The sequence below is a fragment of the Heterodontus francisci genome, chromosome 4 (assembly GCF_036365525.1).
Source record: "Heterodontus francisci isolate sHetFra1 chromosome 4, sHetFra1.hap1, whole genome shotgun sequence".
NCBI classification, from domain to species: Eukaryota; Metazoa; Chordata; class Chondrichthyes; order Heterodontiformes; family Heterodontidae; genus Heterodontus; species Heterodontus francisci.
Window position 1 is genome coordinate 58351065 of NC_090374.1, and position 16853 is coordinate 58367917.

Below are 16853 nucleotides of genomic sequence, written 5' to 3' on the forward strand. Positions count from 1 at the left end.
ACTCTCCTTGCTCGGTCTTTTTCCTCTTTTCTTTCATGTGAGAGATACTTGATGGTACAGTATGGTGTTAAGAAAAAGATCTTCGAATGTTCACGGGCTGCATTTGGTGTGCAGGAAAAATGCAGCCCCTTCTCATCTCTTCCACTCTACAGTTCTGCATCTCCCTCTTCCAAATTCTCTCTCCCATTCTGTCCCTCAACTCTTCGCACTAAGAGCTGAGATCTCCCCCCTCCTGTCAACAGTCTGGACCAGGGCCTCCAACACTGCATCCAAGAACCTAACTACCTTATCTGTATCTCTTCCAGACATTTTAGCTCTTTCAGTGTTCCTGCAGCATTTCCCCAACCAGACAGTATCTCCCCTTTACAAGGTGGTGGCTGACTTTAAGTAGAATCAGTCATATCCAATTTCTCATCTCCCCAAGCAGACACAGCCAATAAGCAGTGTGGCTGCGAACAACCACAAACACAACTAGAACAACATATATTTATATAGCACCTATAATGTAATAAAAAGTCCCAAGGCACTTTACAGGAGCATTATAAAACGATGTATGACACCGAGCCACAAAAGGAGATCTTAGGTCAGATGACCGAAAGCTTGGTCAAAGAGGTAGGTTTTAAAGAGTGTCTTAAAGGAGGAAAGCGAGGCGGAGGGGTACAGACAGGGAATTCCAGAACTTGGGGCCGAGGCAACTGAAGGTGCAGCCATCAATGGTGGAGTGATTAAAATCAGGGATGCACAAGAGGCCAGATATCTTGGAGGGTGGTGGGGCTGGAGGAGATTACAGAGATAGGGAGAGGCGAGGTTGACATCATGGCCGGAATCTTACGCCACTCCGACGAGCAGGAGGGCTGGCGTAAAATGGACCAGGAGGCCTTCGCGACCTGCTTCCGCCACCACTTTACGCAGGGCAGCGGCGGGAAAAAAACGGCCTGCCCCAGGCCAATCAAGGCCCTTAAGTGGCCATCTAACGGCCACTTACGGGCCTTCACCCACCTCCACGCGGATTTTACGCGTGGCAAGCCGGCATCCTGGAACTGGGAGAAGCTGCCCAATGAAAGTAGGCGGCTTCCAAGCGTCCCAGGGTGGCCCTCATGGTCGGGCACCCTGTGCTTGATGGAGGGCCGCCCCCCCCACTACCCCAAAGACCCAATTACCCCCGGCGAGGCAACCAGAGCTTACCTTCCTTCCTGGCTCCCAGGGCGGCACAGTGGCGCAGTGGTTAGCACCGCAGCCTCACAGCTCCAGGGACCCGGGTTCAATTCTGGGTACTGCCTGTGTGGAGTTTGCAAGTTCTCCCTGTGTCTGCGTGGGTTTTCTCCGGGTGCTCCGGTTTCCTCCCACAAGCCAAAAGACTTGCAGGTTGATAGGTAAATTGGCCATTATAAATTGTCACTTGTATAGGTAGGTGGTAGGGAAATATAGGGACAGGTGGGGATGTTTGGTAGGAATATGGGATTAGTGTAGGATTAGTATAAATGGGTGGTTGATGTTCGGCACAGACTCGGTGGGCCGAAGGGCCTGTTTCAGTGCTGTATCTCTAATCTAATCTTGTCTTCATGCTAGGTTGCAGTCCCAGCAATGGCCACAGCTTAAGGTGGCACTGCTTGGACTAAAGGCTGCCAGCCCGCTGATTGGTCGGCAGCTCTATGAGGCAGGACTTCCTGCCTCAAGCGGGTGGAAGTCCCGCCTCACAACATTTGAAGCCCGGGGACCCGCAAAATACAGGTCGGATCCCCAGGCAAGGCGGATACGGGTTTGCCACTGACTTTTCAGTTGGTGGCCGGCTCCCGTCCGCCTAAGGTAAAATTCCGGCCCATAATGAGCTGCCACCACCAATTTTAAGTGGTCTGTGACCACAGGAACAGGCACATGCAGGGTAGACCCCACCCCCTCTATGCCTGCTTTCAGGCACGATTAGATTTCTAGGCCATTCAATTTAATAAAGTTCAGATCTGTACCTGCAACACACAGTGCAATTGGCTGCCCAGCATAAAGAAGAGGGCCACTGCTGAAAATCTCTTCAACCTTACTGGGTGGAGGCATAAATGTGTTGGATCCAGGTATGTCCTTTGCTTTTAGCACCTATAATGTGAAATAGAAGAAATTAATTAATTCAAAGATTAACATATACTTCTTGTGCGAATTTTTGCTGATGAGGGTAATGCCAGTGGAAACAAAACAATTTTTCCAACCAGTGTTAGAACCATGAATTCACAGGTCTGGTTTTGCTTTGGTAACTGGAAGACAAAGTTCCCCAGCACTCTCCCACAACTGTGACATCTATCCTTGTACCCTGTTTGAATGAGGCTTTAATTTAATGCTGCATTCTTGGGAATACTGTTCTATGCCCACCAATAACTGTACTGAGATTGAGCCTGATTACTTCCTGCAGATGAACTGGAACATCATGCTTTTTGTCATACTCACATGACGTGCAAAGATTGAAATACAGAACCCAAACTGAAGAGTTATAAAAATGGACTTTTCCTTTAAAAAAAAGTGGACTATGTGCTTGAAAAGTGGCTGCCGCTTGGCCCTGTATATTTACTGAGGCTGCACAGGGCATTGATGAGACCACATCTGGAGTACTATGTAGTTTTGGTCTCCTTATTTGAAAAAGGATATAATTGTGTTGGAAACAGTTCAGAGAAGGTTCACTGGACTGATTCCTTGGATGAAGGGGTTAACTTATGAAGACAGGTTGAATCTTTACCCATTGGAGTTTAGAGGAATGAGAGGCGATCTTATTGAAACATATAAGATCCTGAGGGAACTTGATAAGAGTGGATACTGGGAGGATGTTTCCTCTTGTGGGGGAGATTAGAACTAGGGCACACAGTTTAAGAATAAGAGGTCTCCCTTTTAAGACGGAGATTAGAATTTTCTTTTTCTCAGAGGGTTGTTAGTTTGTGGCATTCTCTTGCCCAGAAAGTAGTGCTGGTTGGGTCACTGAATTAAGGCTGAGTTAGATAGATTTTTTATCGACAAGAGAGTCAAGGGTTATGGGGGGCAGACAGGAAAGTGGAATTGAGACCACAACCAGATCAGCCACGATCTTATCGAATGGCTGAGGAGACCCAAAGAGCCGAATGGCCTACTCCTGCTGCTTAGTCCTACGTTCTTATGTCAAGTATGTTCCATGTTAAGTAGCACTTTTAATGTAGTAAAACGGTCCCAGGCACATCACAGGGGCATTAACAAAATTCGACACTGAGCCACATAAGGAGATATTACGACAGAACATGAAAAGCTTCCAAGAGGTAGGTTTTAAGGAGTGTTTTAAAGTAGGGAAGAAAGGTAGAGAGGCGGGGTGGTTAAGGGAAGGAACTGCAGGCAGCTGAAGGCATAGCAGCCAATGGTACAGTGGTTAAAATCAAGGCTGTGCAAGTGGCCAGAGTTGGAGTAGCACAGCTATCTCGAGCGTTTTAGGGCTGGACCAGGTTACAGAGATAGGAGATGAGGCCGTGGAGGGATTTGAAAACAAGAATAAAAATAGGAGCCTTGCTGGACCTGGAGCAAATGTAAATCAGTGAACACAGAGGTGAAAGGTGAATGAAACTTGTTGCGAGTTAGGATATGATCAGCAGAGTTTTGGAAGAGTTTATGTTTATAGAGGGCGGAAGATGGGAGGCCAGCCAGGAGTGTGTTGGAATAATCAAATCCTGAGGTAATAAATGCATGGGTGAGGGTTCCAGGAGCAGATGTGCGGAGACAGGGGCAGGGATGGGCAATGTTCCTCTAGTTGGTTATATGCTGCAAAAAATATAAAAGGAATTTCATTAAGTTCACTCTAAGCAAGTGTTAATTTAACAGCCACATTTTCAAAACTATTGTAATTCATGCGTCAATAACAAGTCTTCATTTGAGCAAAAAAAAAGATTTCTTTAATATGTTTTGAGATGTTTAAAGAAAAATATTAATGCAAAGTTTAAGTTTAAAAAAGGCGAAGAATAGAAGCACATTTTGATAACCACCCCACAGCCTTCATCGGTAAAGTGATGGGGCAAGTTGCAATAGTGCCATCAAGCAACACCTGCTCAATGAACTTTCACCTCTGATTCTGACAGAACCACTGTTCCCTTCCAAAACACACAGATTCCTAACCATCATTCCTTCACTGTCCTTGGGTCATATTCCTGGTATTCCCTATTTGACATGCTTGGGGAAGCACCATCAGCACAAGGACTGTACTGGCTCCAGGAGAAGGCTCACCCCCACTTCCCAGGGCAATGGGCAATAAATCCAGACTTGCCAGTTTCACCCACATCCCGAGAACTAATTAAAACAAAACATTTTTACTTTACTTAGAAGTGACTTTTAGTCTTTTACACAGCTTTAGTTAGAAGATTTTTAAAGAGTCCTACAGATGCAACACACCCAAAAACATCAAAACCTGTCCTTTCCCTTCACAGGTGCTCCGCTGCCTCACTGTGTATTTGCAGCACTTTCTGTTTTACAGCATTTGCAATTCCTCCTTTCTTTTAATTAACAGATTATAACTTGTATTTAAGACGACTTTAATTGAAAACTAGTTAAACAATGTACTTCACAAATATTATCAACTACTTACTGCAGCAGCACCAGGCACATTCATGGCTGCTGTACTGTCAATGTTGCTGATAGTTGCATTTCCCTCTGTGCTCAGAACAAACACTGCAAATAACTCATTAGGAAGAGGCAGTAAGTCGTTGATGTACTGAGCTTCACCAGAAGTCTGGGTGTAAGACAAAGGAGATACGTGATTAAAGTTGCCCTACCTTTCAAAGGAGTACTACAATGCTCAGTAACAAGAAAGTCTTCTGCTCCAAAAGACATGCTGCCAGAAGTACGGCCCATCTAACTAATCTGGCACTGACCACAGTGAATTTCCCAGGATCAGCCTCATTTAAGCAGACTCCTGGCAGTATTCCTGTCAGCTCGCTTTTGGGGTGGTGGCCTGGACATTGCTGCTGCTACAGGAGTCAGAGGCCTCCAACAGCAAACCCAGACACCTGCTCTGTTCTGGCATTCCAAGCAGCTAGTTTTGCTAAGATGAAAATGATAGAAAAAATTATATATAAAGTGATGCTGGAAAATATGTCTTTGTAAAAAAGTGGGAGGAAATTGGCATAACAGGTCCTATACCAATTTTCTGCCCCTATCTGCCCTAATACCACTTACCAAACCAGTGAAAACACAGCAAAGGTTAGCCATTTTCAATTGACTGTCTAACCAGACAGGTTTCAGGGTGGTTGCCCAATATTTAGATTAAAAGCTGGGCAGTTTTTAGATAGTAAATTTAACAGGTGCTGTGTGAATATATGATTGGATCCACTGCACATTTGTACGTGCTCAATTCACATTCATATATGAATGGTTATATCTATTTTTGTACATACTCCAAGCTTTTTAAACAAATGTTCCTGCCACCTATTTTGGAGTGGGAAAAAAATCTCATCTGAATGATGTCCTAACTTTAAAACAGCAATAAATTCAAGATTAGCTACCTTGTAGGGTCTTTAATTTCTGAATCCTTCACATAGGGTAGGACCATGTCCATTCCTGATTGCTGTTTTTAAAAAACAAAATTCCCACGAACCAAAGTGATCATTTATTTCCGCCCATTGTAAAAGCTCAGGAGCTGCATGATAACTCAATTAATTTTTGACTCATATCATTCTAAAATTATTCATTCAAAATTACCTAACAAAAACAATAATGACCCCAAAGAATCCTGAAGCAATGCTTGGGAGGGATAAAAGCTTGTGATGATGCTATCAAAGAACGGCAAGATTACAAAGCTGGTAAACTTACTTTCATACTCAAGATGATATCTATAATCTGAGATGTCACAATGCAATAAAAATCTTCACTAGGTATTAATGATCTTAACAGCTCAAAATTGTACTTATTTCTCCCATAACTGCAGAACATGACTCTAGAAGTTGAATAAATGCAATGCTGGATGCTCAGCGAACCTTCTCAAAATAGGAGGAAAAACTGAGCTGCTGTAAGGACCTGGGCTCATGGATAGGTTGGCAGCAGTTATGTCAGATGATGGTGGGTGAGCCTGATGTCAGGCTAAAAAAAATCCTCATGATTACCCAGAACTAATCATGATTGCACATGTTTCTGTGACATGAGATGGATTCCTGAATGAAAAAGAATTCTGCTTATATAGACAACTGCTCTAATACAATCAAATACATTTTACCTCAATAACCAACCAGTATCAATGGCACTTTGTAAGAATTTTACAGGGAGACGGGGGCGGAGTGGTAATGCCACTTTAGTAATCCAAAGGCCCAGGCTAATGCCCAGGGGGGGACATGGGTTCAATTTCCGCCATGGCAGCTGGTGGAATTTAAATTCAATTAATTAATAAATTCAATCAATTAATTTTTTAAAAGTCTGGAACTGAAAGGTAGTTTCAATAATGGCGCCAAAAAATTGTCATCGATTGTCATAAAAATCCATCTGGTTCACTAGTGCCCTTTAGGGAAGGAAATCTGCCGTCCTTACCTGGTCTGGCCGACATGCAACTCCAGACCCACAGCAATATGGTTGACTCTTAACTGCCCTCTGAAATAGACTAGTAAGCCACTCAGATGTAAAGGACAATTAGGGATGGGCAACAAATGCTGGCCTTGCCAGTGATGCCCACATTCCATGAAAGAATAAAAACAATTTCCTGTTTAGAGCAGGAGGATAGTGACAGGGTTAGCCCATATTAGTAAGCTGGGGGTTTTAGGGGCTTCTATCCATGTAATGGGCTGTAACCACTACACTTTGAGAAAGTGGGTAATGGAACCTCATGGCAATCTCTGCATGTTGAAGATCATCAAAAGAAAGTTCTGAATATCTTATTCAGATTACCAGGACATACTCAAGGGAACATATAACTATTATTGGATAACACTCTACCATGCCAACGTAGAGCCATTTTCTGATTTTGTACACCATGCATATATCAAGTGGTACCAAAGCAATGACAAATCGAAATCCTACCTGCAGGTGGGCACTTAATTTTGGCATAGGCTTTGTCAAAGGGTATTCCTCTGGTTTGCTGCTGAAAGTTTGCTTCCCTGTAGATACAGGACGTTCCAAAGGGTACGGGGCACTCCGATTACAAGGTGAAATAGCACCTTCACTCAACAGAGACAGGAAAAACTGATCGAAGAAAGTTAATCAATACACTAGAATCAAGAATGCAAGTCCAGTGTTTTAGATTTTTGGGGGTAAAATTGCCTATGCTAGCAGAGGCATGTGACAAATCAGCAGCTGATTTTTCACCATGTCTGATCTTCTTTCCACTGAAGTTCACAGAACAATAGTTCAAATTCTTTTCAGAGATTCGTTTCCTAGTCTTACTGTTGCTTTAACTTAGTTTGAAATTAAAAATCTCGCCATTATTTTCCAAGTCAATGGAAAATAAAAACTAGTGCTGTGAAAAATTGGCTGTCGGTTCGCTACGAACCTGTTTCCCTCTGCTGGCTGAGACCAAATTCACCCCCGTAATGTTTAAAATTAACCTGCTTAGCAATCTGGAACAAATAAGAATGCAATCATCAAATCATTGTGAACTGGACAGCAGAGCGGATTATCACATCCCGCGACCCCCACCTGCCCTGATCTACCTTAAGCCTGGTCCCAGTGACGTTCCTCGGTGTCCAGTCGTTGCATCTACAGCAGCAACCACCGCTTCTGTTGAGGCGCTGCAACTGCTGGCTTCTGATTGGCCAGCAGCTCTGCAAGGCCGGGACTTCAGGCGTTGGGGTCCTAAATCATACGGAGGGCCGCCCCCTGTCCAGTTAAGTGCCTGATTGGCACTAAATTCGGTTGGCCTTTCGTACAAGAGGCAACGCGGGGATCTTGGCATCGGTTTCCCCCGACATCAAGACCCCCGCCGCCAGCACAAAATTCCACCCCAGGATCCAACCTAGAATCTCTCTGGTTTGTATCGTTCGGTGCTAGGCTATGTGGTATTTATACAATGAGCCAGGAATCTTTCTCTGCGCCACCTCCCCATGATTTACTTGAAATTTAGGAGCCAATACTCAATATAATGTAGCATGTTTGTAAGAGTTACTCACCTTATAGAAAAGCCCAAGCGCCACTGATTTCCTGTATAAAGCACGGACAAATAGTGGATCATTATCATCAGGAATTATTTCCTTGTCAAGTGTAGTCAAGGCACCTGTAACCATCATTTATAATAATTAGTGACCAGACTAATTTAACAGCAATATACAAAAACTTGCATTTTCCCTTGATCTCAACTGATACACAACTAGTTACAACATAGTTCAGTAATTAAAAACTTATGAACATACGAATCAGGAGCAGGAGGAGGCCACTCGGCCCCTCGAGCCTGCTGTGCTATTCAATAAGATCATGGCTGATCAGACTGTAACCTCGACTCCACACTCGCCTTCCCCGATAACCTTTCAACCCCTTGCTTATCAAGAATCTATCTACCTCTGCCTTAAAAATATTTAACGTCTCTGCTTTCACTGCCTTTTGAGGAAGATAGTTCCAAAGACTCACGACCATCAGAGAAAAAAATTTCTCCTCATCTCTGTCTTAAATGGGTGACCCCTTTTTTAAATTAGTGACCCCTAGTTCTAGATTCTCCCACAAGGGGAAACATCCTTTCCACATCCACCCTGTCGAGACCCCTCAGGATCTTATATATTTCAATCAATTCACCTCTTATTCTTCTGAACTGCAGCGGATACAAGCCTACCCTGTCCAACCTTTCCTCATAAGACAACCTGCCCATTCCATGTATTAGTCTAGTAAACCTTCTGTGTACACAGTACTACAGATGTGCTCTCACCAATGCCCTGTATGACTGTAGTATAGCCACCCTACTTTTGTATTCAATTCCCCTTGCAATAAATGATAACATTCTATTAGCTTTCCTCACTGAATACAGGTGTGGTGCCGGAGGATTGGAGGACTGCTAACCTTATACCTCTTTTTAAAAAGGCAGCGAGGGATAAACCGAATAATTACAGGCCAGTCAGTCTAACCCCAGTAGTGGCAAATTAGTGGAATCAATTCTGAGAGACAGGATAAACTGTCACTTAGAAAGGTATGGATTAATCAAGGACAGTCTATGTGGATTGGTTATGGGAAGATCTTGTCTGATCAACTTGATCAAATGTTTTGAAGAACAAGGAAGATAGATGAGGGTAGTGCAGTTGATGTGGTCTCCATGGATTTTAGCAAGGTTTCTGACAAGGTCCCACATGGCAGACTGGTTAAAAAAAAATCCCATGGGATCCTGGAAATGCAGCAAGGTGGATACAAAATTAGCTCAGTGGCAGGAAACAAATGGTAATTGTTGATGGGTGTTTTTGTGACCGGAGGGCTGTTTCCAGTGGCGTTCCACAGGGCTCAGTACTGGGTCCCCTGCTTTTTGTAGTATATATTAACGATTTGGACGTAAATGTAGGGGGCATGATCAAGAAGTTTGCAGATGACACAAAGATTGGCCGTGTGGTAGATAGCGAGGAGGATAGCTGTAGGCTGCAAGAAGATAGTGATGCTCTGGTCAGATGGGCAGAAAAGTGGCAAATGAGATTCAACCTGGAGAAGTGTGAGGTCATGCATTTGGGGAGGTCAAACAAGGCAAAGGAATAGACAATTAATGGGAACATACTGAGAAGTGTAGAGCAAGTGAATGTCCACAAATCCTTGAAGGTAGCAGGACAGGTTGATAAGGTGGCTGAAAAGGCTTATGGAATCCTTTCCATTATTAGCCGAGGTATAGAATATAAGAGCAGGGAGGTTACGCTGGAACTGTATAAATCATTGGTCAGGCCACAACTTGAGTACTGTGCGCAGTTCTGGTCACCTCATTACAGAAGGATGTAATTTTACTATAGAGGGTACAGAGGAGATTTACGAGGATGTTGTCAGGCCTGGGAAAATGCAGCTATGAGAAAAGATTGGATAGTCTGGAGTTGTTCTCCTTGGAACAGAGAAGGATGAGGGGAGATCTGATTGAAATGTACAAAATTGTGAGGGGCCTGGATAGAGTGGAGGGCCTATTTACCTTAACAGAGAGGTCAGTGACTAGGAGGCATAGATTTAAAGTGATCGGTAGAAAAATTAGAGGCTAGATGAGGAAAAACTTTTTCACCCAGAGGGTGGTGGAGGTCTGGAACTCACTGCCTGAAAGGGTAGATGAGACAGAGACCCTCAACTCATTCAAAAGGAGTCTGAATATGCACCTCAAGTGCTGTAAACTGCAGGGCTACGGACCAAATGCTGGAAGGTGTGATTGGACCGGATGGATCGTTTTTCGGCCAGCACAGACATGATGGGCCAAGTTGCCTCTTTCTGTGCTACCAATATTTTTTGATTCGATAATTCTAATTACTTGCTGTATCTGCATACTAACCTTCTGTGATTCATGTACTAGGACACCCAGATCCCTCTGTATCTCAGAGCTCTGCAATCTCTCACCATTTAGATAATATGCTTTTTTATTCTTCCTGCCAAAATGGACAATTTCACATTTTCCCACATTATACTCCATTTGCCAGATCTTTGCCCACTCACTTAATCTATCTATATCCCTTTGTAGCCTCCTTATGTCCTCTTCACAACTTACTTGCCTACCTATCTTTATGTCATCAGCAAATTTAGTAACCATACCTTCGGTCCCTTCATCCAAGTCATTTATATAAAGCATACAATTCAATCTCCTGCGGCATAAAGGGAGAGGGGGAGGAGGAGAAGGAGGCGGGCGAGAAGAGGAGGAGAAGGAAGCGGCGGAGAAGAGGAGGAGAAGGAGGCGGGCGAGAAGAGGAGGAGAGGGCAGTGGGGATAAGAGGAGAAGGAGAGGGCTGCGGGGGAGGAGGATGAGGGGGCGGCTGCGGGTGAGAAGAGGAGGAGAAGGAGGCGGGAGAGAAGAGGAGGAGAAGGAGGTGGGCGAGAAGGAGGAGGAGATGGCAGTGTGGGAGAAGAGGAGAAGGTGGAGGCAGAGAAGAGGAAGAGAATATGGTGCAGAAGAGGAGGAGAAGGAGGCAGGGGAGAGGACGAGTAGGAAATGGCAGGGGAGAAGAGGACAAGAAGGTGGCAGGGAGGAGAAGGAGGCGGGGGAGAAGTGGAGAAGGAGGCGGGGGAGAAGTGGAGAAGGAAGCGGGGGAGAAGAGGAGAAGGAAGCGGGGGAGAAGAGGAGAAGGAAGCGGGGGAGAAGAGGAGGAGAAGGAAGCGGGGGAGAAGAGGAGGAGAAGGAAGCGGGGGAGAAGAGAAGAGGAAGAGAAGAAGGCGGGGAGAAGAGGAGGAGGAGAAGGAGGCGGGGAGAAGAGGAGGAGAAGGAGGCGGGTGAGAAGGAGGAGGAGTAAGCTGCGGGGGAGAAGGAGGAGGAGGCAGCTGCGGGGGAGAAGGAGGAGGAGGCAGCTGCGGGGGAGAAGGAGGAGGCTGCAGGGGAGAAGGAGAAGGAGAGGGTTGCGGGTGAGGAGGAGGAGGCGGCTGCGGGGGAGAAGGAGGAGGAGAGGGCTGTGGGAGAGAAGGAGGAGGCTGCGGGGGAGAAGGAGGAGGAGAGGGCTGCGGGGGAGGAGGAGGAGGAGGAGGAGGCAGCTGCGGGGGAGAAGGAGGAGGAGAGGGCTGCGGGGGAGGAGGAGGAGGCTGCGGGGGAGAAGGAGGAGGAGGAGGCTGCGGGGGAGGAGGAGGCTGCAGGGGAGAAGGAGAAGGAGAGGGCTGCAGGGGAGGAGGAGAGGGCAGCGGGTGAGGAGGAGGAGGAGGCTGCGGGGGAGAAGGAGGAGGAGGAGAGGGCTGCGGGGCAGGAGGAGGAGGCTGCGGGGGAGGAGGAGGCTGCGGGGGAGGAGGAGGAGGAGGAGAATACGGTGCAGCAGAGGAGAAGAGAGGTGGCAGCAAAGAGAGGTGGCAACAGGGGGAGAAGAGGAGACAGTGGGAAGTAAAGGTGGGGAGGAGTGGAGGACAGGCGAAGAGGAGGAGGGAGGAAGGGAGGAGAGCAGAGAAGACAAAAGGAAGGAGAAGAAAGGTAAGGGGAAGGAGATGGAAGGAGGAAGGAGTCGAAATAGCAGGAAGGGGATGTGTGAAGTCCGGGGAAAAGTGACCAGGGAGAAAGGGGAAGGATAAAGGAATAGGAAGGGGCGGAGGTGAATGGGAAGTAGAGAGGATAGGCGGTAAGCAGCGACAGGAAGAGAGAAGGGGAGGGATGGTAGATTTAGGGGGAAAGGCAGGGAAAGGAAAATGAAGGAGGGGACATTGGGGAGTCTCTTCGCATCAGTTGGGATGGAGGGCACCTCATTTCTATTTTGGTCCCAAGATGGGCTGGATCCAAGGTAATTCCAGGCTCAGATTTATGCCTCAGTAGACAAATTGCCATTCACCTAGGGTGGGTGCTGAGTCAAATATATGTCCGAGTTGACCACCTCTGCATCAATGGAGGATAGGAGAATTTTTTTGTGGGAAGGAGGATTAAATTCACGTGCACCATTGTGTGGTTCAGTGCCAGGATTTCGTTTTTACTGTTGTTTCCAGTGTTGGTGTCAGGCACTCACAGGTCTTTTGCATCAGGTTGATATTTCCATTTTCTATAACCACCACCCTTCTGGCCTTGCTGAATAAGGCTAACAATTTAGTAATAACTAATGTCAATTCTGGGCAGTTCTGTGCTGTGGACACTTGCTCACTCGGAATGGTGTTGAAACCAATCACGTTTCATTGAGGGCCTTTGCACTGAGAAAGGAAACTTTCATACCAACACTCTGAGCCAGATTCCCAAAATGTAACAACAGTGCATCACCCAGTCCTCCTGGATCACACCTTCCAAAGAAAAGTCCTTCCCACCTTAATTTTCAGCTTCAATACATCTTATAAAAGGCAGAGTTTACCAGTGGCAAAGGGACAGTGCTCGCCACTGGCTTCAAAAGAAGACAGGACCGCTGAAAGATCCGAGATGCCCAATAGAGCATAGGTCTCCTCTATTCTGATGTTTCTTGAATTTGGCATCATATTTACAGGATTGGTGGCATCTAGCAACAGGGATAGCAGCAAGCAGACAGATCAGCCAATCAGATTGAAGAATTCTGACAGTCAGCAAAGCAGAAAACATGAAATATAATTGGCATTTTAATCATTGCACAGAAAGCAAAAATAAAGGTTGGGACATATAGGATTAAGGGAGAAACTAAAATACCTTACACAAACTTTCAGATAAAAATTCATTCTTATTTTAAAAATCATGTAATTTTTTAAAACGTTCTTCCGAGGGAATTAGAATTCACACTTGTAAAGTTAGTTTTTCAGAGCTCGAGAGGTTGTTCAGAAGTAATTATGATGTAGTATGCCATTGAAACCTCAGTTACACCTGACTGAACAAGGCTCAACATCTTTATTGGTTTTTACAGCAAGAATCATGCATAAATTGTTAAAATTCATGTCAAATCAGTGATTCTGTGTTGATTGCATCTGCAAAGCCTGCAACAGCGCATCCTGCAGAACAGCAGGGCATCACTGACAGCAACTTCCGTATTTCTGCATTTAACTGCGCATGTGCAGACACCAGAAGTTGCTGTCAGTTTTACCCAGTAATGACGGTGAGCGTGCCAGTTTCACTATCATTACAACCGCAAATTCCAGGCCTATATTTGTTGTAATGGTTATTTAGGAGGTCAGCAAATTGTGATCCCATGCACAAATCAAAACAAAAACAATGAATTTTACAAATGTTTTGTGAGATATAAAATGGATCAGGCTTATACCAAGATAATGTAATTCATCCCATGATTCTCACTCTCTGTGAATGCCAACACTGAATTATGTACTTACCTTGCAAAGTCACGTTGGAAGTGATATCTTTCCCTTGGAGATATTTTTCCGTGGCAACAGCGTGAACAAAGTTTTTACTGATTCCAGTGTATATCAAGGAGATGGATTCTACCAGCTGCTTCTCACCCCAAGCTCTTAACTGAACACGAAACCCAGCACTCACATAAGTGTGGGCATTCTAAAAAAAAAAAGAGAAAAGGGAAGGCAGTATCAGGGATATAACCAGTCATTTGCATGGAAATGGTTTTAGATTTTATCTATCAACCACCAGAGATGTGCACAGTGATAAAGAATGCCATCTCCTTTCAACAAAAGGTGATTCACTTTCCAAAGCTAACACTGAGGAAAGATCCTCTCTTCTCCAATCCCTGAAGCTGATAGAAACACATTTCATGGGCGAATATCAGCAATGGACTACTTTCAGAAGGACTGTAACATAATGGTTATGTTTTGGGTTTTTTTAAAAAACTTTTGTTTTGCTCTATATTTTATTTTGGCTTCAGTTTCTTGACCTATCCTATTTGTGGTTGTGCCCAAAGATCAGAGAACCCTTTCTGTTTTGGATTACTAACTTTATCCTGAGATCCTCCTTGACTTCGTAAGGCTGCAGAATAACACTACCCAATATTATGATTTAGGCTTTAACTACTAACTAAATTTATTAATAAAAGAAAATGTAAATGGCAGTGACACACTGTAGATGTTTATAGTTAAGTTTAACTACGTCAAGTAGGTAGATAGCAATAAATACTGCTGTACCACATTAAAATGTACATAACATTCAGAAAATCGTGGGTTCAAACTCTATCAAGGGCTTAAGGACATAATCTAGTCTGAACTTTCAGTGCATGACTGAAAAGTGCTGCATTCTCAAGGTGCAATCTTTTGGGTATACAATACAAAACTCATTAGGTTCTGTGATGAGGGCAGAAGAGAGCAAGGCATAAAATAAAGTTCTGATCTGGTTGCTGGCTTATGTTATTGTTACAATTCTAACTCTCCTAGTTGTTCAGTTTTTCACATTCTCAAGGTCCTGCTCAAAATGATGGCAGTGTTTACTTATTCTACTTAGTGTATGTGAAACTGCTTTAAGATAAAGATGTTCAATGCATGGCAAGGGCAGCAAATCCAGGGAAGGACAATGCTAGGGTATGTTGTGCAGAGAGTTCTCTTACCATGTTCCATATCTTAGCTAAGGCCATGCAACAAAGTTTGAGAGGAGGACTGGCTACTGTTATGATGGAGAGGAAAATGTTAAGCATGGTTATTATTTTGATTAGCATTACATACATGATCAAAAAAGGGGTAAAGTCAGAAAACAGACAGAATTTTACATTGCGGCGGAGGCCCTACTCACTGGCTGAAAAGTCAGGGTACAGCCCACAACCCCGGGCCTGAAAGCCACGCAGTGATTTTGCGTGGCCCGGGCCCTTGATTGGCTTTGGTCAAGACTTCGGCCCCTGAGGCAGGAAATCTCGCGTCCCAGAGCTGCTGGCCAACCAGAGGGCCAGCAGTTCTTCAGTCCCAGCAGTGCCACCAGGAGTGGTGGCCACTGCTGGGACTGCACCCAGTCAGCCCCAGAATGGAGTTGAGTGTGCCGGGCCTTGCAGGGGACAATCGGCTGGGCCCTTGTGAGGTGGAGGCGGAGGGGTCGATCGAGAGGGCTGGGAGAGTTGGTCCAGCAGGGGCGGCTTGTGCCACTGTGGGGGCCCTCCATGAGGCAATATACCAGCAGCGGCAGGAGGAGGCCCTTAAGTGGCAATTAGCTGGCCACTTAAGGGCCTCAATTGGCCTGAGGCGGGCAGGTTGTTTTCCACCTCCCCGCCACTGGTAAAATGGCAGTGGAGGTGGGTAGGTGACGGGAATGGCACCCCCAGCTGCCCACTCGATTACTCGATTTTACTCGCCCCTGCCCACCGCCCCCCCATCCACCCCCCCCACCCCCCCCCCAACCGCCTCCAGCCTGGTGGGTTGGGGGGGGGGGTGTAAATTTCTGGCTAACATCGGTGTTGAATTACTGTGTACAAATCCCAAGTGTCGATTTGGGAAGGGGTTAGTTATAAACAACAGAATTTCTTATTTGTTTTGAATTATATACATATTCGACCAAATTTTGCGTTCCTTTCCAATCCTAAGGAGGGAAGTAATGACTGTTTCTTGACGATAAACAAACTCTGTACAAATACACATTCCTTACAAGTATATCTTCTTCTTTCTTACAGTAGACAGAAGAGAAAGGAGCCTATTTCCCCGACAGTCTCGAGTGATATCCGACTGCCCATTGGATTAAACTTTCTGCTTCACAAATTGCCAAATTCGAAAACATCTGCAACTAAAGCCAGGTCCTAAAGAAAACTCAGATCGCTATTCCCCATTACCAATCTGCCCATCACCAATCTTGGTATCAACAGATTGGCTTTTTCCCAAACAATCTGAATCTATTAGTATAGTCAGTTTTAATTTGCAAGCTCCTTTATCTGCACAACCAAGTAGCAATATTGTTATTCAGAAAGGGTGACGACATTATAACCAGTTACTAACATAACATTTCCCAGAGCATACAAGATCATCAACTAAACAGATTTGGCCAAAATCCTGTGGATTTATCTTTTTAGCACAGGGAATCATCAGTTCCAAAATTCACTCTGAAAAGGAAATGTAACAGGATTTTACAGTGAGGGTGAAATGCCATCTTCAAAGCTGAGTTCCTTCGTAGTGCAGTTGTGCATGATTCAATGGACTGCACTCACAAATAAATTATTGAACTTCTGACAGCCTCAAAGTACTGGATGTAATTTGTTGGTCCTGTTAGAAATTGCTTGAGCATTGTTCTCACTGTTTCCAATGTAATGTAAGTTGCAGCAGCGCCCCTTACCTGTCCCTACCAACAATACTATTTTGCATTCGCTACAGGACATTGCTGTTCTCTCCGCATTATTGTGGAAGCTGCTATGAATTGTCCCATCGTATTTCACTCAAATATATCTTACTTAAATTGCTTCTTGCCCAATCTTATTTCATTAATTCATCAGGAAAATGCCAGTTAACCAAAAAAA

At 44.9% G+C, this 16853-nt stretch overlaps 1 protein-coding gene across 7 annotated transcripts in view; it reads right to left on the minus strand.

Moving 5' to 3' along the window:
* The window catches only part of LOC137369057 (xanthine dehydrogenase-like), a 225248-nt gene that overhangs the window by 93230 nt on the left and 115165 nt on the right, over positions 1–16853 (minus strand). For all 7 annotated transcript variants that reach the window (XM_068029610.1, XM_068029607.1, XM_068029609.1 and 4 more), the window contains 5 exons: positions 13798–13975; positions 8079–8182; positions 6994–7155; positions 4577–4720; positions 1965–2088 (listed from right to left, as the gene is read on the minus strand). In XM_068029610.1, the coding sequence (XP_067885711.1) occupies positions 1965–2088; positions 4577–4720; positions 6994–7155; positions 8079–8182; positions 13798–13975 (712 nt within the window). The remainder of the gene's footprint in view (positions 1–1964; positions 2089–4576; positions 4721–6993; positions 7156–8078; positions 8183–13797; positions 13976–16853) is intronic.